Raw genomic sequence first — 26814 nt, 5'->3', positions numbered from 1 at the left:
TGGCCCTCACAACGACAGTGTCAAGAGATTCCAGTTGTTCAGGTCTTCACTGGCATTTGCTGGAGCAATGGCCTTCACCCTTCTGAAAACGAATAATGTTCAACGGTGCAGTAAATGGTCAGGTTACTTGAACCCAGGACTCCTGTTTACTAGTCTGGTGCTTAAATCACTGACTTGTTTCACATGATGTTTGTGGTAGTTGTAAAGTGCATTTTATAAATTGAAAAAAGCGTATGTGTGATTGTGATTATATGGCGCTGAATGAAGGCTGGAATGAATTTCTTGTTAAGCTTTGAAAGTCTTTTAAGATTTTAAAATGTAAAGTAAATGTTCATTCATACATTTACCCATATCATCCTAAATCTGTGTTCCTTGTAAAAAATAAATGTCACACTTCGAAATTTCTATTATTTGTTATATGAAAGCCTGAATGTTATATGAAAGTCTGAAGTTTGCGGGTGTAAACATCAATATATATATTTAACTTTTGGGGCGGTTAGATTTTGGATTTTCAGTTTCTAACTGCTGTTGTAGTGTTAATATAATATAAATAAACATATAAATCTTCCATCATACCAGTAATAATGATATAAACAACCACTGAAGGAGAATCATTTTTCCATAATTTACATTCGTTTGCCCTCTAGCGGGCATTTTATGAATGTACACAAGATCGGCATTAGAAATTAAAGATAAAATCCAATTTCCTGCTAAATAACATTTACTCTGTGCCATATTCTTGCCTAAATTAGAATGTGTGTCGTGTGTGTTTTGTGCAGTAGTCACAATAAGCTTCGTTATCCCTTATCAGACCCATGGACTAGACTGAAAGAAAATGAAGTGATTGTCATTGTGATACACTGCAGCACAGCTCACGGTGACACAACGAAATGTGTCCTCTGCTTTTAATCCATCACCCTTAGTGAGCAGTGGGCAGCCATGACAGGCAGCAGCACCTCAATGGCACCTTTGTGGATTGGGATTCGAACTGGCAGCCTTCTGATTACAAGGCCGCTTCCTTAACCGCTAGGCATCCACTGCCCCTCTATGATTCTATGATAAGGATAATAAAGGCTGCACTGTGACAACAAAGCTGTTGTAAAGAACAATTTACTTGGGGTTGGAACGAGCTCTAAGGCAGGACAGATAAAACAGATCAGCATAATTGTTGCAAACTGGTAAAAGTGCTGCACACAATTGCCTGCGCCAGAAGCTTTTTCCACAATTCATATGAGAATATGGATAGATGAGCCTTATTTTTACCGGATCAATTGCCAGAGTTTCCCATTAAGCCTTCTTTTTTTAAAAAACAGGTCAGAAGATGACATTCAATAACATTCATAGGTGTTTATTTCAGTCACATTCACTTTCGTTTTAGAACGCTCCCATTATTCCAGCTTTTTATTACAAAAATGTGTAATGTATGTACTCTGAAAATGAAAGCATAGAACAAATAAACAATTGAAGTAAAAAAATTAAAAAAATGACTTGTCAAAGCAGCCACTGTTGACAGATATAACAGCTGAACTCCATGCATTCCCTGTACAATAGAAATCCAATATTCTTCGGAGAGTTCATCCCTGTTCTGTTGCAGAAGTTCACAAAAATGTGTACCACTTGTAGGCTGCTTTGATTTCACTCCCAAACCATGTCGATGGGGTTTAGGTCTGGAGACTGTGCTGGCCAGCCCATGGTTTCAAGCTTACCTTCTTATTTTTTCATTAGCGTTGTCCTGGATTAGTGTTGGCTTGTGTTTTGGGCCATTCCCTTGCTGTAGGATGAACATGTTGACTCTCTTCACAGTTCCTCTGAATTCGGAACTGTATGTTATTTTCTGAGTAAGCTTACATGTGTTTTAACCCTGGCAGTTCACCGCTTACTTTTTTACTATTTTAAGCTATTCATTGAACTTGCTTGAATTTCAACGTGGGTGTTTAGTGTGACTCCTGTCTTTTTTATGTTGGTTTAGATTACTTGATGCCAATAAATATTATGTAGGGCCCTTCTTTTATGTTTAGGTTTTATTTCCAGTCATAGTTAACGCAAGGCCCAGTGTAAGAATATAGTTCACCTTATAAACACATGTACAGTATGTGGTATGTATGTCTAAAATGAAGTAGGTTTAAAGATCGTGTTGTGAGTCGTGTTAAATTCACTTGGGACCATTGCTTTGCTATTTTTTTTTTCACAGTGGCAGCACTCAGATAATGATAGTGAACAGACATCTTTATCCACTGGGTGGCGCTGCAATATCACTTTATCCTAAGAGCCTGTTCAGAGCACGCTGATCACCTCCAACATAAAAACGTCACACGCTGTAAATAACTTTGAATCTTTTGTTACAGTGACAACTGTTAAGGGGTCTATTTCAGATGAGGGCAAATTTGTGATGCCAAGATGAGCTTTAAATCAGCAGATCTTGTGAGCTGCGCTTCATTTTGAACTAATCCAAATTATGATCTTGGTCGCTCAAGGCTCTGTGGCAACTGACTGTCAAGCGTAAAACCTGGAAAATGAAGAAACTATTGAAGTTGTAATTTGTAATTTGTGTTTTATCTTGGACCTTGGCTGGTGGCAAGGAATATCTGGCAATAGATCTTCTTAGTGGAGGCAGTGGGCAATGTTCTACTGGGAAGTGTAGGTTGCAATTAATCTGAAACCCAATTTCCATCTCTGCAAATTAGAAAAGGAACAAGTGAAGTAAAACCACCCCAACTGATCGTTCCCTACCAGACTGTGAAAACTCAAGAACCATAATGTGTGACATGAACTGCAAATTCCTGAGATCTCAATCCAATCGATCATCTGTGGGATGTGCTGGAAAAACAAGCACGAGCCATGGAGACCACATCTCATAACTTACAGGACTTGAAGGATCTGCTGCTAACGTCCTGGTGCCAGATGCCACAAGATACCTGCAGAGGTCTTGTGGAGTCCATGTCTTGACAGGTCTGAGAAGTTTCGGAAATGTATTAATAAAACAAAATATTTTAACTGATAACCCTTAAAATATTGACAATCCTTTATCAGACCCACAAATGGGAAATTCTGCACAGCACCTGGCAATAGTCATGCAATATTCCAAATAACATTTCCCATGCAAAAAATGTGATTTATTTTTTTTTTTTAATAAGCGGTTGTCATGTGAAGCTTCATTTTCCTAAAACCAAAAGCACTTGTTATGATTTCACACAATTGCCAATCATACAAACACTTTGGATAAAGAATGTGTGTCATCTTTCATCCCAGCGCTGTTTAGTGTGGCAGCACCGGTCCGGTGTAATCCTGTGTTTACTCTGCAGACAGCGGCTCTAGCCGTGCGCAGAAAGGCGGAGGGAATCCGAGACAAGTCAGGCATGTGTGAGAGTTTTACCGTCCCCCTCACCCAGCCATGGGACAATTTCTCAGGGGTTTTTCCTTTCTGCTCTTTCTCCACCACCATTGTCACAGCTTTCCATTTTTCAGCTTCCCCCTACTCCAGGGGCTTTAGACACAAGTGGAGCAACCTTCTCGTGTTGCCTGCTTTGTCCCTGGCTGCTCAATGGGTTTCACTGTCAAGAGAGTGGGCCTTCTTTCATCTGCTGAGGAACCCAAACTGGTTCTGCCGAAACGTGAATGGGAGCCAGTGTTCCGCAACTCCATGATCATTCAAAGCAATGGAGCTTGTCTCCTTGTCATCTGTCCGAACGCTGACTACAACGAATACTGTTATTTGGTTTCTACTATTTTGTCTGTCTGGCAAATCCTTGTACAAGTTTTGTAATAATAAAACACGTTTCATGTCTAACTGGTATCTATTGTTTACTATTGCAACAAAACTAAGAGGCGAGCTGAGTAAAACTTTTCTAAAATCCTTTTTAACTCTCATCTTAAAAATATATATTTTTCATGCCTCTAATAAGCAGTCTACTTGTATTTTTACCATTTGAGGGCAGGGTATTCCAAGTGCCTTTAAAAAACATGTTTAATTAGGGGCCAGCTACTGACAGCAGCCAATCAGCTGGTAGGAGGCGAGGCGTCCACACCTCACTTCAGCTGATATAAATATCACCCAGTCAGTCCTCCATCCAACAAGTCCCTTTGAGCAAGCATCCATGTAAGTACTGGTTATAACGAAAACATTAAGCTTGAATAATGAAAAACTGAATTTTTTTCATCTGCTTCAGACATTAGTTATCTCAGTTTTGCTAATTGTATGACAAATGTGGAAATAAGATATATAGTTGGATTTAACATGTTATAAATCTTGTTAGATGTAATTAATGGTTCCAATTTTTTTTAAATTGTGAACATTTAGATGAATGCATCTGTGGAATTATAATACATTTTCCCAGGTTGTTGTAAGACATTTACTACAGTAGACAAACCTTTGGGTGTGATACTTGCAGTTAAACAAATGATAAAGCCACTACCATAAAATAGTTTTGATTCAGATTGTAAATTTTCCACATTTTGGACAAATTCAGAGAGTAAACTGTAATGCATATTGAGAGTAATGTATATTTGTAAAACAACTTCATTCAAAACAAATTATAGGAGGTAAGGGGCGGGTCTAATTCTTATCAGCCAATCATAGCATTAAAGATCTGACTGACGCGGACCATACTAAGCTGCTACAAGGTGCAGTGAGACTGGAGCAGATATTTAAAGTTTGCTTCAATTATTTTATCTTTTATATTCCTGTGGTCAAATATTCATTATTTGCTTTTGTCTGAAACAATGTGAGCATTTGGATAAAAGGTTACCTTCTAAACACATACAAATTTTAAACATCGGCATAATAAAACAAGTATTCATATATATTTATTGGTTTATGAATGATTTTTGTTTGTTTATTGTGGGTGTGTTTTGCATGCATGGTCACTGCATCTTGCAGTATGATTTGTCTGACGTTCAGTAGCATTTCACTGGATGAAAAGCAAAAAGCTAAAAGAAATGTTTAATTAGATGCTGCGCCAGAAAGACAGTACTCAAAAATAATAAGAACAATATTAATAATTTAAAATAATTATGTAAAGTGTGTAAACATGTTGTTTTTATATTTCATGTATTTTGCAGTGGTTTCAGTCTCTTTCGTCAGTTTTTAATTCTTCCTGTGGACACCATGACCTCAGCCCTCTCCATGCGCAGCTACTCTCTGGGACGTCAGCCCTCATTCTCTTCCATGTCTCTGAAGGACAGTGGCCGTGTCCGCTCCAAAGCTTCACCCATTACCCTCTCCTCCATTAGCACCCTGTCCCTCTCCCGCTCCCAGTCTGTGGGGAATGGGCTTAACTCCATGGGCCTATCGCTCAATGGTTTTGGAACCAGTGCCAGTGAAAAGGAGACCATGCAGGGGCTGAATGACCGGCTGGCCAGCTACCTAGACAAAGTGCGCTCCCTCGAAAGATCAAATGCTGACCTGGAGATGAAGATTAAGCAGCTAATGATTGAAAAGGCTCCAAAGGGCCATGACATTGATGGGATGATGGCTCAGGCACATGCTATTGGTCAGGAGGTTGGTACCCCATTGGTTCAAACATTCAAAATGTTATTCTCTATATAATTCCACATCAACTATCTTTATCTTTGTAGCTTGGTCTTTGAGAAAATCAGTACATGAAGCGATTTAGCAATTAACTACAATAGACCTCACTACACTGCTGCATGACCTTGCAGACTACAGCCATAGCTGACATTGAAATGTTTGACTTATTATAAAAGAATGATTAAGTGCTCCTCTGATGCGGAATCTGCTCTTTAGTTGAGGAAAAAGACTCTGGAAAACGCCAGGATCATGCTGGAGATTGATAATGCCAAACTTGCCGCAGACGACTTCCGGGTTAAGTGAGTGCCTCTCCTTCTGTAACTTCACATTAATACATGTAAATGATACTTGACTGTTTTCTTTATAAGACGTGCAATCTTTACCAAGGCTTTTTGAAACATGCCATTTTTACTCAGTGCTATATGTACATTTGACCTGATGTCACTGAAAAGTATGCAGTTTGTTGCAGGTTTTCCAAGCCATGATATGGGTATCATGCACTTTTTCTTCCTATATATTTTTATCACACAATCTGGAACAAGCCTTTCAATCTAGACAGCCTGACATACATGATATAGCTTGTCCATGTACGATCACCAAATGAAGAATGAATTTCATATTTAGAATTGTAATATTTTCAGTTATTGTTCCACTGAAACACAGAGTAAAAGGCAGGCTTCCCCATTTTTGTTGAAACCCCTCTGCTCAGGTGGGAAGCAGAGGCTGCTCTCTGTCAGTCTGTAGAAAGGGACTGTCTGGCTCTGCGGAGGGCCAAATCTGACCACGACCAGATCATCGCCACTCTCAGAGGGGACCTGGACAGCCTCAAGGAGGAGCTTTATTTCTTAAGGAAGAACCATGACGAGGTAAGCGGTGTCTCCACAGCTTGAGAAAACACATTGACAGACAGACTCACAATGTTGACGCAGCAGAAATTCTTGCTTGCGGACGACCTCAAAGTCTCAATGTTTCATGGGAAGGGACTGCTTAACAGGAACACACCCAGCGTTTGGTTGCCTACTTCTTAATTTTTGTGTACGTGACCTATATACCTAATCAGATCCTCTTTCCTTGAAGCTGTTGTCCGTGTGAAAGAAAAACTAGCACATCAGTTAAATCATGTGGTTGCTTCTGTGGGCTGTAAGAAGACACACCCTGATCATATTGTTTCCCTTGGCCCTGTAGATGTGATGTCAGTAAACATAACAACACGCAGTAATGTCTGAATTTGTGTGTGTGTGTGTGTGTGTGTGTGTGTGTAAAGAGAGAGGTGTGGTGTCCAGTATTTCATATCTTGCTGTCATGCAAAAGCCAAATTTCCAGCTATCGCACAATATTCATAACAATTTACTTTTAAGGAGTGTGTTTGTTTTAAGACAACCAATTTACTTATGATAATTATAATAAAGTTAATTACTTGAAATAAGTCAGTACCGTAATTTGAGGAAGCACTTTTTGGAATACAAATATAAAACAACATCAAGGACCTTCAAAAGGTTCCCACAGTCCATTATAAAGCCTTGCTTGGCTGTCACTAAATAATTAAAAACTTCAAACACAGTTTAATTATAAATAAAAATATTCTTCTGCACATGCATGCATTTGAAGTTGACCTAAACCACCATTGCAGGAGATAAGCACCATGAAGGCACGGCTGGCCAATGAGCAAGTCAGCGTGGAGGTTGATGCAGCCAAGGGTCCTGACCTGGGGCTCATCATGGCTGAGCTGAGGTCCCAGTACGAGGGCATTGCTCAGAAGAACAAAGAGGATGCCGAGCACTGGTACCTGAAGAAGGTGAGGGCTTATAAAGTGACATTTAGAACACTTTATTGGAGTACCAAATGTGCTTTATAATGTTTTGTGTTGTATTGTGTTGTGCTGTATTATTTATGTGTGTACTTTGCGTTCATATGCAGCTGGAGGCAGTGCAGTCTGAGGTGAGGGAGAGCAACGAAGCTCTACGATGCGCCCAGGGTGAACTCAACGAGAGGCGGCGCTTCCTGCAGGCCCTGGAGGTGGAATTGGACAGCTTGCGCAAGCAGGTGGGTGACGTTTGATCTGTGAAAATCGAATTAAACATTTTAATCCTCTCGGAAAACTGGCAGAAAAACAACCAATCAAAACAAAGTCATTACCCAGAACCCCAAAATGGCTTAAGAGGGTGTGTACTGATTGCGCTGTGTACGAGCCGGTGTGTGGAAACTGATTAATTGCCACCCTGAATAGTCTCCAGACAGCCAGAGCCAGCTGAACATACATGAGTCACGTCTTTCTGCGGATTCTTTGTTGCATCCGGCAGCCAGCGTTTTGTCATACCTGGACAAAGATTCTAATTATACACGATTACATACGACCAAACGAATGAGCTGACGGTGGGGGGTTACTGAACAAAGGAGGCATTGCTCACTTAGGAGTGGACAACAAAGGCATGTTGCAAAATCAGCACGCCCACTCACGGTTCTGAGCACTTTGTAGCTCTTACTTCAGTAACCAGGACATGTTTGAGTGGGTTAACGTGTTCAGGCATAGTCTTCAGAGGACCGTTTACACTGTGCTGTGGACTCAGCATGCTCTGCCGTTTACCTGTACCGCTAGCGATTCATGTATCAGAATGGAAGTGATCGAAGGAGACGAGGATTAAAAATGCGCTGGTTGCGGCCTGCAGGTGGGCGTGCTGGAGGGCAACTTGGCGGAGACCGGCGTGAAGTACAGCCAGGAGATGGAGCGTCTGCAGAGCACGCTGTCGCAGCTCGAGGACGAGCTGGCCCAGCTGCGCCTGGAGATGCAGCGCACCAAGACCGACTATGAGCAGCTGCTGCGCATCAAGCAAAACCTGGAGCTGGAGATCGCCACGTACAGGAGGCTGCTGGAGGGAGAGGAAATGTGAGCGGAGGGGATAATTATTTAGTCATTTTTCCCGCTTCGAAGTGGTTTAAAAATATCCATTACAATTCAATAGTTACATTATATTGTTACACTATATCATCCCATCTACAGATTTGACCTTAGTCTCATATCTGATATTGTATTGTAAATTGTTTTTGTTTTTTAGGGTGAAGGAAGTGCCTCCTCCCAAAAGTAAGCAACCATTTGCCTGCATTCCTTCTCACCAGCCCTGCCTGTAATCTCTCTCATGCCTGTAATCTCTCTCTCTCAGTTACATGTCTCCCTGCAAGCCAAAATCCATGTAGAACATTATAATAATCTTCATTATGATAATAATAGTAATAACCACCGTGCTTCTGACAACAGCTGTATTTCTATTAGGTATTTCTGTCTGAAACAGGGCCATCAGAGATGCTATTCAAACAAATGATTTATGTCATCATTTTAGAAAACTGAACCTAAAACGGAATTACGATGTCCATCTCATATTTCCTCTGTTTTTGCAGAAGAGCCTGAGGTAAGAACCAGGAAGATCGTGAAGGTGGTCACCCAGACCATGGTCAATGGCAAAGTGGTGGATGAGTCCAGTGAAGTGGAACAAATTGAAGACCAGAAGAAATGAGAAATTTTGATTAAAGCGCGTCATAGAAGACTTTCAAGTCAGGACCTTAAAGTACAGCATAGGAGGTGTAACACCTTTCAAGATTTATGGCAAAAATCATTATTTTCTTTTTTTTTATTGCATTGGAGGTGTATATCACTACCAAACAAAATATCCAAAATTGTTATTAGCATCAAAGAGGGAAGTGGGATTGCATAAAACAAATGAAAAGTATAACAATGGTATGATTTCATGATTTTTGGAAAATAAATATTGTTATCTTGACTGGCGGTCTACAGTTTGTTTTTTTTAAAACACAATCATTGAAGCGAAAGTGTTGAACTAGGATGTCTTTAAAGGCAAACAATCATAGAGACACAGACACCGGCCAGTGTGAGAACAGGCAGCAAGGCTGCCAAGTCCCCATCCCCCTGAGGTCTCAAATATCAGCTTAGTGAAGTCTGTTCTTTCACAGACTACAAGAAAATGGATTCTTCATCCTGCCGTCATGTCCAGACTGCGATATTCAGAATGAACTTGAGTCAAGGTCTGTTTGTCCGGGCTAATACCTTCCCAAGGATAACAATAAGCTCACAATCGCACAATTTACCATGGTTTCAGTATCAGAATTACATTACTGCAGGTTACTGTTACGATCAAATGACATAATAGCATACGACATACCAACCTAAATCCGACATGTACAGCTGATAATTTTCACTGCCAATGAACAAACTGCCGCATATAGTCTGTAATCCGCAAGTTAAAACCAAAAAAGTGCATTTAAAATAAATTGAATCATAAAACATGTTTTTTTTGGCCTGAAAAATGACCTTGGATTTAGCAGGGAGGCCTTTGATCACTGAGCTGTACCATTCCTGTCACCCGACACTCTGGGCTTGTGGGAAAAGCACAATAAATTGCAGTGTCCACAGATATCAACAGAAAACCAGTACACAGGAATAATTGTAGCAATACATCCCCTGAGAATTCACAGATTAAAAAAAATTAGATGGAAGCCATTTAGAAAATTGCACTGGGGTGGCACATTTCAGGTGATGGTTTGATCCTATCACACTCAAACTGAAAAAAAAGTTAAATAAACAGAAGCCCGCAGGTCCAATCAGGTTCTACATTTGATCCCTTCAGTTTTCTGTCCGCTTCTTGAATTCATTGTTCTCACTGGAGCAAGAAGTTTTAGCTCAAGATGTCAGTTCCTCCGTGTCCTTTACCTGCCTAAATGTACGGCCCAGTTGTGAATTAGGGCATCCTGACTGTAGTAGGAAATTCTGTCTGGATGACATTTTTCCCCTTGGTTGCCTGAGTTTCAGCCACATTCTCTGTTTTTCCCTGGGAGCTGATAGACTTGCAGTCTGGGTGGAATGGGATTTTTATACTCAGTCAGGCTGTGTGGGTTCTTTTCTTATGCCTGCTTTATGTAGGGTTTTCATTTGGAAAGGAAAATGGAATATATATGTATATAGATATACACAGTACAGGCCAAAAGGTTGGACACACCTTCTCATTCAATTTTGTTTTCTTTATCTTCATGACCATTTACATTGGTAGATTGTCACTGAAGGCATCAAAACTAGAAATGAACACATGTGGAGTTATGTACTTAACAAAAAGTGGAGATCTGGCCTCCACAGTCACCGGACCTGAACCCAATCAAGATGGTTTGGGGTGAGCTGGACCACAGAGTGAAGGCAAAGAGGCCAACAAGTGCTAAACATTTACATTTACAGCATTTACCAGACGCCCTTATCCAGAGCGACTTACAGTCAGTAGTTACAGGGACAGTCCCCCTGGAGCAACTTAGGGTTAAGTGTCTTGCTCAGGGACACAATGGTAGTAAGAGGGATTTGAACCTGGGTCTTCTGGTTCATAGGTGAGTGTGTTACCCACTAGGCTACTACTACCCTGTACCACCCTGTAAACACCTCTGGGAACTCCTTCAAGACTGTTGGAAAAACATTTCAGGTGACGACCTCTTGAAGCTCATCGAGAGAATGCCAAGAGTGTGTAAAGCAGTAATCAGAGCAAAGGGCGGCTATTTAGAAGAAAGAGGAATATAAAACATGTTTTCAGTTATTTCAGCTTTTTTTTGTTAAGTACATAAATCCACATGTGTTCATTCATAGATTGATGCCTTCAGTGAGAATCTAACAATGTAAATGGTCATGAAAATAAAGACATTGAATTAGAAGATGTGTCCAAACTTTTGGCCTGTACTGTATATATATTTACCATATGTTTGGTTATGGCAAGGGCATATTTTTAATAAATTTCTCATTTGATTGTGCCAAGGTAGGTTCTTCACCTTTTTTGAATAATTTGCCATAGTACCTTCAGAGTACTTTCTTAGAAAAGACCATTTTCCTGTTGGCCAAAAAGCGTCATGAGACACCGTGTTCTCACCAACATTTTGTTCGACAACGAGGACCCCTTGTGGCTAAATAACAAAACATAACCTACAACAGCACTTTATACTTTGCTTTACACCTCGTGCCAGTTAATTCATCCCAATTTTAATAAAGGCATAATCTGTAAATTCGCCGGCACAATTATTATTCTAAATATTAGTGTATTTAAAATGTATTTAAATAACTACGGCTCATTTCATGTATTTACACACACACACACACACACACACACACACACACACACTGTGGTGGTGGCCTAGCGGTTAAGAAAGTGCCCTCGTAATCAGAAGGTTGCCGGTTCGAATCCCGATCCGCCAAGGTGCCACAAGATGCACTGTGTGCATCTTGTGCTGTGCTGCTGTGTATCACATGTGACAATCACTTCACATATATATATATATTATTGGTGGGCCGTTATCGGCGTTAACGTGAGACTCTTATCGCACAATAAAAAAATATCGCCGTTAATCTATTCACAAAGTTGGGTTGGGAGCTGGGTCTATACTATGCAAGCTATGATGACTTTCACCTTGATATTTTAGCACGGATGTATACCTAGCCAAATTGCACTGTAGGGGGCGAGAACGAGTCTTCGAACTGTGAAATTACCACATCAAACGTGGCGTGGTAACATGGATGCAGCTGGCTGGGTTTGCTTCAAGGAAAAATTATTTTTAAGAAGCTTCCCAATGGAAACCTTGACAAGACTAAGGTTGTTTGCACCTTGTGCAAAGTGGAATTAGTTTACTGTAGGAGTTCTTCCAGTCTCAAGTACCACATAAACGCAAAGCATCCGTTAGCTAATGCGGAGGATGCCGGGCCAAGTACTGATGAAGCGCAGGGGAAGAGTCGTCATCAAACTGCTATGTTTGAGTGCAACCGAGGCAAGCCCGTCAGCACAGCTCTATCAGCCAAGCTAACTAATCTCCTCGCTCAATGGATTGCCACCAGCTGCCGGCCTATCAGCGTGGTTGAAGATGATGGGCTCGAGCTTGTTCTCCAGGCGGCCACAGGCGACTCATCTTACAAACTACCTGCGAGGCGAACTATCATGAGGAGAATACATGACCAGCACGCCGCAGAGAAAGCCGCAAAAGACGAGAAGATGGTAGAGGCGAGGTGTGTAGCACTGACTGGGGACCATTGGACATCTGTCAACAACGATAACTATCTCGCCGTTACTGTACACTTCATTGATGCCAGCTGGGAACTTCACTCCTTCGCTTTAGGTAGGCTACGTTATGTTATTTTAAATTACATAATTTTATTTAATTACTTAGCCTATTAATTACCACGACACCACAAATTACCAGCACATGATGTTTGCTTCTTGATGATTTCTAGTTGTTTACTACTAGTAGTAAACTTATTCTGATCTACTTTGTCTGTCCGTTAGGTGTGATGAAAACAGAGGAGCGTCACTTTGCAGAAGCGTGTGCCAGGCAGTTTCTCGACGTCGCTAATCGGTGGGGGATAGCTGACGAAATCAGCACTATTGGAACAGACAGCGCTCCTAATATGGTGGCAGCAGGGAGGAAACTGCCATTCGAGCATTTGCCCTGTGTTGCGCTTGTTGTACAGAGAGCTATTGTAATGTCACTTCGGGAAGGAGGTTTTGATGGTGCACTGGCCAAGTGCCGTAAAGTGGTCGGACATTTCAAACACAGTCCGGCCAACTCAGACGAGCTGAATGTCCAGTAAGCCTCCCTTGGACAAGTTCACTCATGCAAGATGTTCCAACACGGTGGAATTCCACCCTTGAGATGATCAAGCGCGTGAGGCACAACAGAGATGCACTGCACACAACGCTGTCTCAGCAGAAGCACAATCTGGCCCTCCCAACAAATGCTGAATATGAGAAGTTGGAGCAGTTTCAAAGCTAGAGAAACTGCTGGAGCCATGCAGGTATAGTCTACAAAGATGGAGTGTTCATGAATTGGCATACAAGTTCTTTTAAATGTCACTTTGTATTTAAGAAACACATGCCCTTAAATGTAATGTGATTAAGAATTTTAAAATGTGTAATCTGAGTTAAATGAATCAGCCATGAATTATTTATTGCTCTGTTTCTGTGTGTGTGTGTCTGTCTATCTGTGTAGGTACATCACTGAGGTCCTTGGTGGGGAGAAGTATGTATCCTGCTCTGTGGTTCTACCTGCCCTGTGCCACCTCCAGCACGCGATGAAGATCTCAGATGATGATCCTGCCTATATTGGGCAATTCAAGGCTGCCTCCACCAAGGACCTCAACCAGCGGAGGGAGAATATAAACCTGGAATGGCTTAAGGTATGTCAGACTTACCAGAACATAACTGCATTGTTTGACCATTATAGACTGTTAAGACAGTAGATCGGTCAATGAATAGATGAATGAGTCATGAAGAAATATGGAGGTTGGATGTGGAAAGTGAAATTTTCATCAATCAATAATTATTGTTTTTTATTCATCAAAGGTGGCGACTGCTCTAGATCCACGATTTAAGGACCTCAAGTGCTTGCCCAGAGCAGAGAGGGAGCCAGTGTGGGCAAAGCTAAGTGAGTTGGTGAAGGGAGAAGAATCTGCTCTGCAGCCACTTGGGGAGGAGAACCCTGAGCCACCCAAGAAGAAAACAGCCCTGCTACTGATAAGATCAGAATCAGATGAGGAGACACCAGAAGACAACACTGTGGAGAGGTACAAGGTAGAGCCCAGTGCCAGTCTAGATCAGTGTCCACTGAAGTGGTGGTCGGAGCACACTGCTGTGTATGGTAAGATGGCCCACATTGCCCGTAAATACTTGGGGTCTCCGTCCACAACTGTCCCATGCGAGAGACGTTTTTCTTTAGCAGGCCATATTGTGCAGAAGAGGAGATCTACTTTGTCACCGGAAAATGTGAACAAGCTGGTCTGCCTGAGTGACTGGTGGAAGAAGGAGAAATAGATCTTGGACTGATTGACAAAGCTACTGAATGTAAACAGTTCATCACGACCTCTTTTAATAAACAGTTGGTAAACAGAAGTACATCTTATAGAACATAATTATTTTTCATCACCAATTATCATAGCAAAACCGCTTTCTCACAGTTTGTGATGCATTTTGGAAACAGGAGATGAGCCCCTGGTCTAATGCACCACCTGTCTTGAGAAACCCGTTCTCAAAGACTTACTTTTAGTCATTATTTGGGTAGCACACACATTCTGAATGCCTTGGGCAGAATTCAAACGAGCCATTTTAATCTAGATTAATGTAGATTAATCCAAATGAGACATTTTAACCTAGATTAATCTAATCCAAATGAGACATTTTAATCTAGATTAATTCCAAGATTACAGTGAGATTAATCTAGATTAAACAAATTAATCTATGCCCACCTCTAATATATATATATCGCTTGAAGAAAGGGGCCATTTTGATGGTAACATGTGGTGAGCAGGCGCATATGTTGGAGCAGCGCTGTAGCAGCGCTGGAGTAGCGGCGTTGTAGCGGCTGCGTACCGCTTTAATGCTCCAGCAGGCGGCCCACGTCGCTTCCGCGTCGGCACATCTGCCATTTTCACCGAAGCCCGCAGCGGGAGTCGGACGAGCGCGGAGTCTCTCCCACGGAGGACCGTCGTCGCGGGAAGAAGGCGAGGAAAAGGGGGGGACCCGGATGTCGCCGGGGGTGTCGGTGCGCGTCTGGAAGTGAAGAAGAAGGTAATTTCGCGATTTGTCTGGCGTTCGCGCGGCGCTAAACGACGGCGGGAGCGTGGACGCTGCAGACAAAGTGACCCGCAGCGGCGCCCACGCAGCATTAGCACGGACCGCTCGGTGCGTGTTGCGTGTCCGGGTTTATTTACGTCCGTGACGCGGCGGTCGACAGGCCACGATCCGAGGAACGAACAGTCCGCCCGTCTGATCTCAGAACAGCGGCGCTTTCGGGAACTTTCTGCTTTTTTTTTATCCTGACTATTTCATTACTGTGTTCCACGCAGCGGGATCTATCGCCCTTTAATTTGTTATAAAATGTTATATTTCATATTAGTGCATGTGGCTCACAACGACAATAAAGATGATTCTGAACGAGAGAAGTCACGGTTTGACAAACAGGAAGAAAATCTTCTATAAATGCAGTGGGGCAAAAAGTATTCAGTCACCAATTGTGCAGGTTCTCCCACTTAAAAAGATGAGAGAGGCCTGAAATTTTCATCATAGGTATACCTCAACTATGAGAGACAAAATGACGAAAATCCAGAAAATCACATAAAGAATTTATTTGCAAATTATGGTGGAAAATTTGCATGTGGTCTACTCGTCGTGTTTGGAGGAGAAAGAATGCTGAGTTGCATCCAAAGAACACCATACCTACTGTGAAGTATGGGGGTGGAAACATCATGCTTTGGGGGTGTTTTCCTGCAAAGGGACCCGGACGACTGATCCGTGTAAAGGAAAGAATGAATGGGGCTATGTATTGTGAGATTTAGAGTGAAAACCTCCTTACATCAGCAAGGGCATTGAAGATGAAACGTGGCTGGGTCTTTCAACATGACAATGATCCCAAACACACTGCCCAGGCAATGAAGGAGTGGCTTCGTAAGAAGCATTTCAAGGTTCTGGAGTGGCCTAGCCAGTCTCCAGATCTCAACCCCATAGAAAATCTTTGGAGGGAGTTGAAAGGCCGTGTTACCCAGCGACAGCCCCAAAACATCACTGCTCTAGAGGAGATCTGCATGGAAGAATGAAGTGAAGTGATTGTCACGTGATACACAGCAGCACAGCACACGATGCACACAGTGAAATTTGCCCTCTGCATTTAACCCATCACCCTGAGTGAGCAGTGGGCAGCCATGACAGGCGCCCGGGGAGCAGTGTGTGGGGACGGTGCTTTGCTCAGTGGCACCTCAGTGGCACTTCGTCGGATCGGGATTCGAACCGGCAACCTTCTGATTACGGGGCCGCTTCCTTAACCGCTAGGCCACCACTTCCTGAATGGGCCAAAAGACCAGCAACAGTGTGTGAAAACCTTGTAAAGACTTACAGAAAACGTTTGACCTCAGTCATTGCAAACAAAGGATATATAACAAAGTATTGAGATGATCTTTTGTTAGTGACCAAATACTAATTTTCCACCATAATTTGCAAATACATTCTTTAAAAATCAGAGGATGTGATTTTCTGGATTGTGATTTTTATTTATTTATTTATCCTCATTTTGTCTCTCATAGTTGAGGTATACCTATGATGAAAATGACAGGCCTCTCTCATCTTTTTAAGTGGGAGAACTTGCACAATTGGTGGCTGACTAAATACTTTTTTAGCCCCACTGTAATTATTCTACAGTCGTGATGGTTAAAGTTCTGAGAAATTCTGGATCATCCCACATTTTTATCGGGGCATTATTTTCTTGCTTTGCTTCCTTTAAAATTACAACTGCATGATGGATTGACCAGGCATAGCAAGGGCGCTTTTAAAATGTTCTGTGAAGGTCATTATGCAGTTTTATTCTTAAATGATCGCTTAAGTAGATTTGGATTTTTTTTTTTTTTTTTTTCAGTTCTAAATGAATCGGAACAGTTTTTTTTTTTTTTTTTTATCCCCTGTGATATTCCTTGTCGTAGAGAGGCTCTTACGGAGTAATACATTCGTTAACTAACACACACTGTATGTTCCCAGGGGGCCATGGCACGGAACCCGGTGATTCTGCAGTTCCGCTTCCCAGAATTTGGCGAGTCCATGATGCAGAAAATGGACGCCCTTCGCAAGCAAAGCCGGTTCTGCGACGTGTCCGTTCGCATCAATGACGTGGAGGTGCCTGGCCATAAGGTGGTGTTTGCAGCGGGGTCGCCGTTTCTCAGGGACCAGTTCTTCCTCCAGGACTCTCACGAGGTGCAGATCAGCACTCAGCAGGATGCTGAAGTAGGACGGAGGCTTCTGCTCTCCTGCTACACCGGAGCTCTGGAGTTCCCGGAGCTGGAGCTGGTCAACTACCTGACCGTGGCCAGCTTTCTGCAGATGGGCCACATCGTGGAGCAGTGCACCCAGGCCCTCAGCAAGTTCATTAAACCACGTGCGGCTAAGGATGGGCGGCAGCACCTGCGGCCTAGCAGCGAAAGCAAAAGCGCTTCCCCAGTAGAAGCGGTCCAGATCGAGCAAGAAGACGAAATGGTGGAGCAGGAAAGAAGAGGAGGAGGAGGAGGAGGAGTATGACGACGATGTAATCATAGAACCGGAGATGCGTTCGGTTTCCCTCCAGAGCCACAGTGAAGACGACAGCCCCATCACAATCGTCAAGGTGGAGTCGGTCGGCGGCCGCAGGCCCCTGCACTCGCCCGAGCCGCAGCACTCCCTCATAAACTCCACCGTGGAGACGCGCGCCGCCGACCTGGAGACGGCCGTGACGCAGGCGCCCGAGTACCCGCTGGGGCCGGCGGCGGGCGGCTCGGCCCGGGGCAGCCTGTGGGGCGGCCTCCGCGGCCAGGAGAAGGGCCTGCAGTGGCACCACCAGTGCCCCAAGTGCTCGCGCATTTTCCGGCAGCTGGAGAACTACGCCAACCACCTCAAGATGCACAAGCTCTTCATGTGCCTGCTGTGCGGCAAGACCTTCACGCAGAAGGGCAACCTGCACAGGCACATGCGCGTCCACGCCGGCATCAAGCCGTTCCAGTGCAAGATCTGCGGCAAGACCTTCACCCAGAAGTGCTCGCTGCTCGACCACCTCAACCTGCACAGCGGCGACAAGCCGCATCGCTGCAACTACTGCGAGATGGTGTTCGCCCACAAGCCCGTCCTCAGGAAGCACCTCAAACAGGTCCACGGCAAGAACAGTTTCGACAACGCCAACGAAGGCAGCATGCAGGAACTGGAGTACGGACTACAGGACTCTGGGCCGGTTTTCCCGCACGGGCCGCCGGCCCAGCTGGACGCAGAGACAAACCAGTACGGGCTGAAGCATTAAGTGCTGAGGTGCTCGTTGCGGCTCAGACGGGACTGAGACCGGACCGGACGTTTGTCCTCCGTGATATGTGGCGTCACACAAAACGTTGTCGTTGGCCGTTTTCAACCGCGTCGTTCCAGTTTAGCCCGTTACCAACTGGTGATCTGACCTGTTGGCTGACGTTAGCGTATGTCTGTAGTGGTCCGTTACCGTTGGCGACTGCAGCACCTGGACGGGGACGTGTTTCAGCGCAGCGTCCTTCTGAACCTCAGATTGCGTTCCTCTGGCAGCATCGGGACACAATAACGGTCTCAGCGATGGCACGTTTTCTCCAACCAATCAGAAACCTGCAGCGTCACGTGATGGTTTGGCCTCGAGTTGTGTGCCTTTACACCAGCTGCTCCAGGCCGCTGGATTTGGGGCAGGGGTGGCCTAGCGGGCCCCGTTTGCTGCGCTGCGGTGTATTACGGTGACTTTCACTTGAACTGGTACCACTCAGTTGAAAAGGTCGCTACATGAATTAAAGGTGTAAATGTGCATGTGTGGGTGTGTGGATGAATTCCATGATGTCTCCAGTCTCAAGGGCTCTAGACTCCCTCAGCATGAGCAACACATTCCGTCTGGACCAGGGATCTCTTAAGAGTACAAAACAAGATTATGCTCTCGGCCTAGCTGTTCAAAAATTTTAATCTGGATCAAAATGATTCACAGAACTTGATGTTGTAGATTTTTTTTTTTTTTTTGTCTTTGTTCATCGAGGACCGTTTTGTAGCAGTTTTTCAAAGCAAAATTGGATTGACTCGATCTGATCTACATTATCATCCATCATCCTTTTTCAAGGTTATCCAGTCTGTATTGGTCGCATTCTCACTGGGACTGCATACCAGACTGAATGTTACTAGGAATATTAAAATAGGTAGAATTAGCACACTCAGTATGTTTATTTAAAAGATAAAAAGCAGCACAGAAAACACCACTTCCCATTTCTAGTGGTCAGACCTCCACAGAATCTGTAATCAAGACAGCAGACAACTGTTCAGTATCCTACAATAAACCTGTTTTTCAGAGTTTATCCATTGATTACAGGCAGTTCATAGTTCTGTGCTATTGCATGAAATGTGAGTACAATTCAAACTAATTATGTGAATTCTGTATTAATCTGTGTTTAACAGCAATTCACTTTTTAATTTACATTACGTTTATGGCATTTGGCAGACACCCTTATCCAGAGCGATTTACAACGTGCTTTCATGTTGCCATCAATGAAGTAATCAGTTCTGGTTCATTGGGACCAATCATCTTGCATAAATCAGACTATAAGAAAGTTGCAAGTTAGTCTAAGTATTCTCTAAAGAGGAAGGTTTTAAGATGCCGTTTGAAACTAGTATTGAAACAATTAATTGTTTCATGGAATTTAATTAAAGAGCAACATAAAAGATATGACAATGTTAATCTGTCTAAGGCTTCAAGTCAATGTACTTAATTCATTAATTACAAAAATTCATTTCTGAATTCAGTTGTTCTGTTGTGATGTGCTTACATTCATAGAGAAGGAAATAAATGTCTTTTTGATGTGTATATATATCATTACATGTGTTGTAAAAAATCTATGTAGGGGAAACGTTTAGCCAAGCGTAATGTTTTTTCTTTTAATAAATGCTCATTGTCAATATTATTTAGTGTTACTAATGCTTTTGCTGTATCATGTTTGATCTTTTATTCCTCTCTGCTCTTGAGGTAAAAACTTGACTGACCCATTAAACATGTTATGACATGTTATATAGATTTTCTTTTATTATTTTGCAAACAATTTCACCAAATTTATGACAATGGGTTTTATGTCAATGTTTCGTTTTTTAAATGAGGCATTCTAAAAGAGGACAATGTATTTTTTTTAAAGTGCTTCGTTTTATTTTTGTCCTGTTTAGTAACCTTGTAACCCTGATTTTGAACTCTCTGTTATCGAGGACACATGGCATGGCGGCCACCATCGACCGGCAGGTTCACCCCAGTGATGAACGTGGCAGCGTCTGAGGCCAAAAAGGCAATTGCATGTGCTACTTCATCCGCCTCTCCTGGTCTCCCAAGGGCATGGGTCGTCTTACATCTCTCCAGGAACTAAAACAAGATGGAAACAAATGAAATATAAGTCCACTTGACCAAATTATACTAATGAATGCAAACTATTCTACCGTACAATACCTTGGCATATTCGTCTGCGTCCAAACCAGCACGTTTGTGCACCTCAGTTATGATCACACCAGGGCTGCAACAAATAGAAATGTTAAAGCTTGGTTTTATATGGTGAAATTCTACACACCTACACACATAGTTAAAGAGAAAAAAAGTTCGGTATTGTGCATCTCAAATGTGAAGAACACTTACCAGACAGAATTCACTCGAACTTGCTTTGATGCAAGTTCTTTAAAAAAAAAAAAAAAAAGGAAGTCAAAGGTCAATTTCATGGTCGCATGTTTTATAATGAAAGCACATTTTGGTTAAATTTGGCACATTTGGTTTTGACTGTTAAAGTGTTACACACGTAAATGTGTAAATGACTGCACTGACTGGACTGTCTTTGAAGCTGCACCTGATCATTTGGACACCGTGACAAGATGTGTGTGTGCAAACCAAGACGTTCTGGGTCATTCCAAAACTGCAACATCCCCGCCAGGCCAAGGAGGGAGCCTACTGCTGTACAAGCAGGCCAGGAACACGCAGACCAGGGAGATCAAGGAAGAAAGAAGCTACTCTGAGAAGCTGAGAGAAAGGTTTTCAGCCCACAGCCCCGCGTCAGTGTGGAGACGCCTGCAAGACATTGCCGGCTACAGACAAAACAAAAGCCTGGCGGATGAACTTAACAGCTTCTGCTGCACATCTGAGACAGACAGATTATCCCACCTCACCCCAGAGACAATGACCCGCCCATCAGGCAAGAACGTGGACCCGGAATCGTAAGGATGCCAAGGTGCCACTGAGCAAAACACCATCCCCACACACTGCTTCAGCGGTCCGGGTTGAATGCTGAGACCTCGCTCCACCTCTGGCAGAGGACCAGCCGTCACCCTCCTAAACAGCTGAACTGTTGCCATTTCACACTTGCCTGTATAATCTCAGTCATTTTTTGTATATTGTCGTTGTTTTATGCTGTTTATGTTTTATGCTCCCGCTTGGGAGACCCCATCAACCGGAAACCAAATTCCTTGTACGTGTTCACGCACAGTCGATGCATCTAATACAACAATAAGGAGGTCTTACCAAGGGCCACGCATCGTGTGAACTGGTCAATGGCCGACTTGGACATGCAGTAGGCAAGAACACCGGGGAACTGCAGCGCAAAAACACAAGCAAAACATTTATTGACTATTTTCCCCACACGGCCCACAACGACGAAACTTCGGTCACCCCACACTGCGATACCTACAGATCGCTGTCCATTGACGCTCGACACGCTCACAATGGAGCCCTTTGTTCTGATCAGATGAGGCACACAGAGATGGGTCAGGTGATAAACGGATCTGAAAAGGGCAGAAATATAATTGAAAGCCTGTTCACGTCGTACAATGTCTGCTTAATCTTGCTTAAATCGGTTTAAATGACATGTTATGTCGTATTCTACATGGAAACTGCTGGTCTCACCTGACATTGACGTTCATGACCTTGTCATACTGCTCCAAGTCGGTTGTTTCTATGGAGCCCATGGCCAGGATTCCTGCACTGTTAACCAGGACGTCCAGCCTCCCGAAGTGGGCCACAGTCCGCTCCACGGTCTTCCTCACGGTCTCATCATCGGTCAGGTCTCCCGGCACCAGCAGAGGCTGCGGGATAAAGCATGCGGCGTCTGCCAGTGTCGCCGTCGCGGCGTGCTGCGGGCGGGCGGGGCCGTACCTCGGCGCCACGGTCGGCGCACTGCCTGGCGACGTCGGCGAGGTTCTCCACGTCGCGGCCGTTCAGCGCCAGGCGGGCGCCCAGCTTGGCGAACAGGACGCTCGTCGCGGCCCCGATTCCAGAACTGGCGCCGGTGATGAGGGCGACTTTGTCCCTCAGGGACGTCACCTGCGCGCAGAAACCAGGCGCCTCCACTGAAACTTTCCGTGAACTCTACACGAACTCGCACTTTCACGCCTTGCTTTAGTTATGGCCTCAGATATACTCGTATGAATGCATTTCGACAAACGTGGTATGTATACATCACCAGTTGCGGGTGGAAATGACACCAAAATGATAGCAAAGTTCTCACGCGTACTTGAAGGCATCTTCTGTTGCCATGACTTGGAAAAGCTGAAATGAATTAAAAGACTGAAGGAACGCGAGCTAACTGGCAGAGCGGCTTCACTTCAGCTGAGGAACACGTGAAAGCGCTAAAACATCCGGGTCATGATTCCCTTGGCCGTCAAATTAAAAGTCCCAAGTTGTGAATGAAAAGATCTTAAAACCAAACAACTATTTAGGACACTGCACATGCTATTTCAAACAATTTTAGCACATAAAATGTGCAAATGCAGAAAATCAAATAAATCGCTTGTTTTATACATTTTATTACAAAAAATATAAAAAAAGTTCATTTACAACAAAGGCCAATGGTATATTAATTATACCACTCAAACATTACAAGCAAATGCTCCATTTTGACTTGACTAACAGATTAACCAGCAAAAGGGTTTGCATGAATCGTAACATCCTTGATGTGAACATCTGTCAAGGGCCGAAAAGTCTTCTCATTGATTGGAAGTTTCTCCAGTTCGTCAAGAGACTCAAATCCATCTATTATTCTAAAAAAAAAAAAAAAAAAACGAGCATTGGTTAAACGTGTTCAAAAGCCACACGACAATGTGTGTGAGGCAATGAAATATACTACAACGTACTTTCCAAAAACGGTTGTACTTCATGTCCAGGTGGGGCTGTTTGCCATAGGTGAAGTAAAATTGTGATGCATTGGTGTTTGGACCACTGTTTGCCATTGCCACCACACCTCGGACATTATGCTGCAGGGTGCAAAAGCACTCAGGTAAACTTCAGCATTCTTTTTTTTTTTTTTAATCTGTCATAACTGTCATATTCAAACGGTGGGAAATGAAAAAGCAAAGTCACTCACTTTAAGGTGTTCACTAAACTCATCTTCAAATTTTCGTCCCCAAATACTTGTTCCACCTTTTCCAGTTCCTGAAAATAAAGATAGAAAAGCAGAAGTTAGATGAAGAAGACAATGCTCGTTGTAAAGACTGATTTTCACACAAGCATCTAGAAAATCATAATATAGTATAATCTGACAATACAGGGCCTACATGAGAATTCTGCTGAGGTTACAAATGCGCCTGACAGAACAAGCTGCCTGGAAAAGGGTCTAGCGTAGTCATTTTTATTTTAAAACACTCCACATTAAAATTACCTGTTGGGTCCCCAGTCTGAACCATGAAACCTTTGATGTTACGATGGAAGATGCAGCCATTGTAGAACCCACTGGCACACAAAGCCAAGAAGTTCTATCAAAAGAAGACTAATGTCAGCTACTGTTGAAATCTGGTGAAGACAGGTCCAATACAAATGGTGGCCTAGCGGTTAAGGAAGCGGCCCAGTAATCAGAAGGTTGCCGGTATGAATCCGGATCCGCCACAGAGCAAAGCACCGTCCCCACACACTGCTCCCCGGGCGCCTGTCATGGCTGCCCACTGCTCACCAAGGGTGAGGGTTAAAAGCAGAGGACACATTTCCTTGTCACCGTGTGCTGTGCTGCATTGTGTCACTATGACAATCACTTTGCTTGCACTTTAAAAAGACACATGAAACGCAATAAAGAACTATAGAAAAAAACATTTATATCAAAAGTTACATTTTGTTTTTTAATTATGATTGATTTTGACCTTGCAATGCCAATAACGCATCCGTGAAACACCTTACGCAGCAGGAACTCACCTCGCACGACTTTGGAGCGCGTTCACAAAACAGTTCTATTTTGAAGTCTCCCAGGTCCGTGTGCAGAGTTGCCGCCTGAAAAATTTTAACCCGAATATTCATTAACACAATATAGACATAATACACTCCAGCTATGTCCATTTTAATAAAACGTGATTCTCGCGATGTACTCTGAAGAGCGACACTGTTTTATCCCAGTAATGGTAAATGACAATGACCAGATATTCTAATAAAAACAGATAATGAAAACTTAACATTGAAAGCACACGCGGGTCTTACCATTTTCAGTCGGCGCAGGGGACTTGTGTAGCAGCGTACAACGTCCGACTAAAGCATTTGCGCAAAATAAAAGGTTCCTAGCCTACTGAGCCGACCGCCATGTGCGTGTCCAGATTAAAACTGGAAGTAGATGTAAAAAGTGGTAAACAAGATGTATGTCTTGTATTTACTTGTTCACCGTACAAAAGCACATCCTCACATGGACACTTTTCACTCCACCCATCGGGCAGACGCTTTGCCAGACTGTGCAATAGTTTTGTCCCCAGAAGCCATGAGACCACTGAACTGACTCCCCACTCCAGACACGAACACAGACTGTTCACTGGCTGCTGAACTGACTCCCCACTCCAGACAAGAACACGGACTGTTCACTGGCTGTAACTCTGAACTGACTCCCCACTCCAGACAAGAACACGGACTGTTCACTGGCTGTACCTCTGAACTGACTCCCCACTCCAGACACGAACACAGACTGTTCACTGGCTGCTGAACTGACTCCCCACTCCAGACAAGAACACGGACTGTTCACTGGCTGTAACTCTGAACTGACTCCCCACTCCAGACAAGAACACGGACTGTTCACTGGCTGTACCTCTGAACTGACTCCCCACTCCAGACAAGAACACGGACTGTTCACTGGCTGTACCTCTGAACTGACTCCCCACTCCAGACACGAACACAGACTGTTCACTGGCTGCTGAACTGACTCCCCACTCCAGACAAGAACACGGACTGTTCACTGGCTGTAACTCTGAACTGACTCCCCACTCCAGACAAGAACACGGACTGTTCACTGGCTGTACCTCTGAACTGACTCCCCACTCCAGACACGAACACAGACTGTTCACTGGCTTTACCTCTGAACTGACTCCCCACTCCAGACAAGAACACGGACTGTTCACTGGCTGTAGCTCTGAACTGACTCCCCACTCCAGACACGAACACAGACTGTTCACTGGCTGTACCGCTGAACTGACTCCCCACTCCAGACACGAACACAGACTGTTCACTGGCTGTACCTCTGAACTGACTCCCCACTCCAGACATGAACACAGACTGTTCACTGGCTGTACCTCTGAACTGACTCCCCACTCCAGACACGAACACTGGCTGTACCTCTGAACTGACTCCCCACTCCAGACAAGAACACGGACTGTTCACTGGCTGTACCTCTGAACTGACTCCCCACTCCAGACACGAACACGGACTGTTCACTAGCTTAAAGTATCTAGATATTTATTCTTTTTATAAATGCCTACACCATGCCTACTCTGGGGCAGTGGTGGCCTAGCGGTTAAGGAAGTGGCCCTGTAATCAGAAGGTTGCAGGTTCAAATCCTGATCTGCCATGGTGCTACCGAACAAAGCACCATCCCCACACACTGCTCCCTGGGTGCCTGTCATGGCTGCCTACTGCTCACCAAGGGTGATGGTTAAAAGCAGAGAACACATTTCGTTGCATTACCATGTGCTGTGCAGTGTTTCACAATGAGTCACTTTACTTTCATGTAAATACTCGATTTAAATATGCATACTCTGTGTCCTATTTGTTTCTTCTTTTACTGTAACTGGAGTCTAATCGTCTACGTCTTTCTGTACTGGACTGTATATAGCCAAGACGACAAAGTTTACATAGACTTTTGACTTAAAAATGAACAGATGACATTTTTATTGTGTTATAAGATTGAGTTCAATTTACAGGTGTATTGTTTTAGCATATCTAATTAAAGAAATCGACAATAAACATACTAAGAGGTAATAATTATGTATAACTGCATAGGAAATATTATCAGCAGAAGATAGATTTTAACAGAAACATACAAGGGAAGCAGAATAAAAATTTTCATCTACACCAGAAAGTAAAAGAAAACAGGTAAACATAAAACAGCAGTTATTATTTGCTTTTCAAACATTTACATTAATAACTATGGATGCACAAATGTTCAAGTTTTATCACTCCTCCTCCAATGACTTACATAAATATACAGTAGCATTTGAAAAATTATCCCTAGCATGGTGTTATTTACAGCAAGTATCTTCAGATTTGTATATAATAGCATTGGGAATACTTCAGAAATTCCTGTCCGGGATTGGACATATCACATACCAGGTGGCACATATTCAAAAACTGATTTAAAACAAAAAGCCAAAATATGCAACTGATGTTCAATTAAAAACACTTCTATAGTTTTCAACACTTCATGGATTGAATTTGACATTTTCAACACATTTAACAACTAAACAACCATTATATAAAAAATTAAAATCTTAAAAAATTAAAAATCTAAAATG

The 26814-nt window shown here is 43.2% G+C and overlaps 3 protein-coding genes across 4 annotated transcripts; 2 read left to right on the top strand and 1 right to left on the bottom strand.

Moving 5' to 3' along the window:
• Positions 1–4070: 4070 nt before the first annotated feature.
• Positions 4071–9300, top strand: LOC114787931 (keratin, type I cytoskeletal 18-like). Of its 2 annotated transcripts, XM_028975902.1 has the most exons (9): positions 4071–4096; positions 5059–5497; positions 5744–5826; positions 6237–6393; positions 7158–7322; positions 7445–7570; positions 8194–8411; positions 8581–8606; positions 8921–9036. In XM_028975902.1, the coding sequence occupies exons 2-9, from the start codon at positions 5105–5107 to the stop codon at positions 9034–9036; spliced, it is 1284 nt and encodes a 427-aa protein (XP_028831735.1). In that variant the 5' UTR covers positions 4071–4096; positions 5059–5104. The 2 variants fall into 2 exon arrangements, with proteins under 2 accessions (XP_028831735.1, XP_028831725.1); XM_028975892.1 differs by lacking the exon at positions 4071–4096 and having other exon boundaries at positions 5105–5497; positions 8921–9300.
• A 5523-nt stretch (positions 9301–14823) lies between these two features.
• On the top strand, positions 14824–20006 carry LOC114801862 (zinc finger and BTB domain-containing protein 26-like). The gene is given in 3 exon segments (XM_029000288.1): positions 14824–15114; positions 17071–17574; positions 17576–20006. Coding segments are annotated over 2 exon segments (1275 nt in total). The 5' UTR covers positions 14824–15114; positions 17071–17076; the 3' UTR covers positions 18353–20006.
• An 89-nt stretch (positions 20007–20095) lies between these two features.
• On the bottom strand, positions 20096–24551 carry LOC114798304 (3-oxoacyl-[acyl-carrier-protein] reductase FabG-like). The gene is made up of 12 exons (XM_028993881.1): positions 24524–24551; positions 24245–24319; positions 23721–23814; positions 23427–23494; positions 23197–23316; positions 22220–22432; positions 21971–22149; positions 21756–21849; positions 21590–21659; positions 20717–20753; positions 20534–20597; positions 20096–20449 (listed from the first exon to the last, which is right to left on the bottom strand). The coding sequence occupies exons 1-12, from the start codon at positions 24524–24526 to the stop codon at positions 20291–20293; spliced, it is 1176 nt and encodes a 391-aa protein (XP_028849714.1). The 5' UTR covers positions 24527–24551; the 3' UTR covers positions 20096–20290.
• Between the last annotated feature and the right edge of the window lie 2263 nt (positions 24552–26814).

This window comes from Denticeps clupeoides, chromosome 1 (assembly GCF_900700375.1).
Source record: "Denticeps clupeoides chromosome 1, fDenClu1.1, whole genome shotgun sequence".
Classification (NCBI taxonomy): Eukaryota; Metazoa; Chordata; class Actinopteri; order Clupeiformes; family Denticipitidae; genus Denticeps; species Denticeps clupeoides.
Note: the sequence above shows the minus strand (reverse complement) of the source record. Positions and strands in the feature narration are given on the sequence as shown.

Bases quoted from the DNA above. Each gene is read 5' to 3' on its own strand.
- LOC114787931 (XM_028975892.1), top strand. From the start codon at position 5,105: ATGACCTCAGCCCTCTCCATGCGCAGCTACTCTCTGGGACGTCAGCCC. The intron at 5,498-5,743 runs GTTGGTACCCCA...TCTGCTCTTTAG, and splicing joins CACATGCTATTGGTCAGGAG to TTGAGGAAAAAGACTCTGGA. The intron at 8,607-8,920 runs GTAAGCAACCAT...CTGTTTTTGCAG, and splicing joins GGAAGTGCCTCCTCCCAAAA to AAGAGCCTGAGGTAAGAACC.
- LOC114798304 (XM_028993881.1), bottom strand. The intron at 21,660-21,755 runs GTAGGTATCGCA...TTTGCGCTGCAG, and splicing joins GCGTCAATGGACAGCGATCT to TTCCCCGGTGTTCTTGCCTA. The intron at 20,450-20,533 runs GTATTGTACGGT...ATCTTGTTTTAG, and splicing joins ACGCAGACGAATATGCCAAG to TTCCTGGAGAGATGTAAGAC.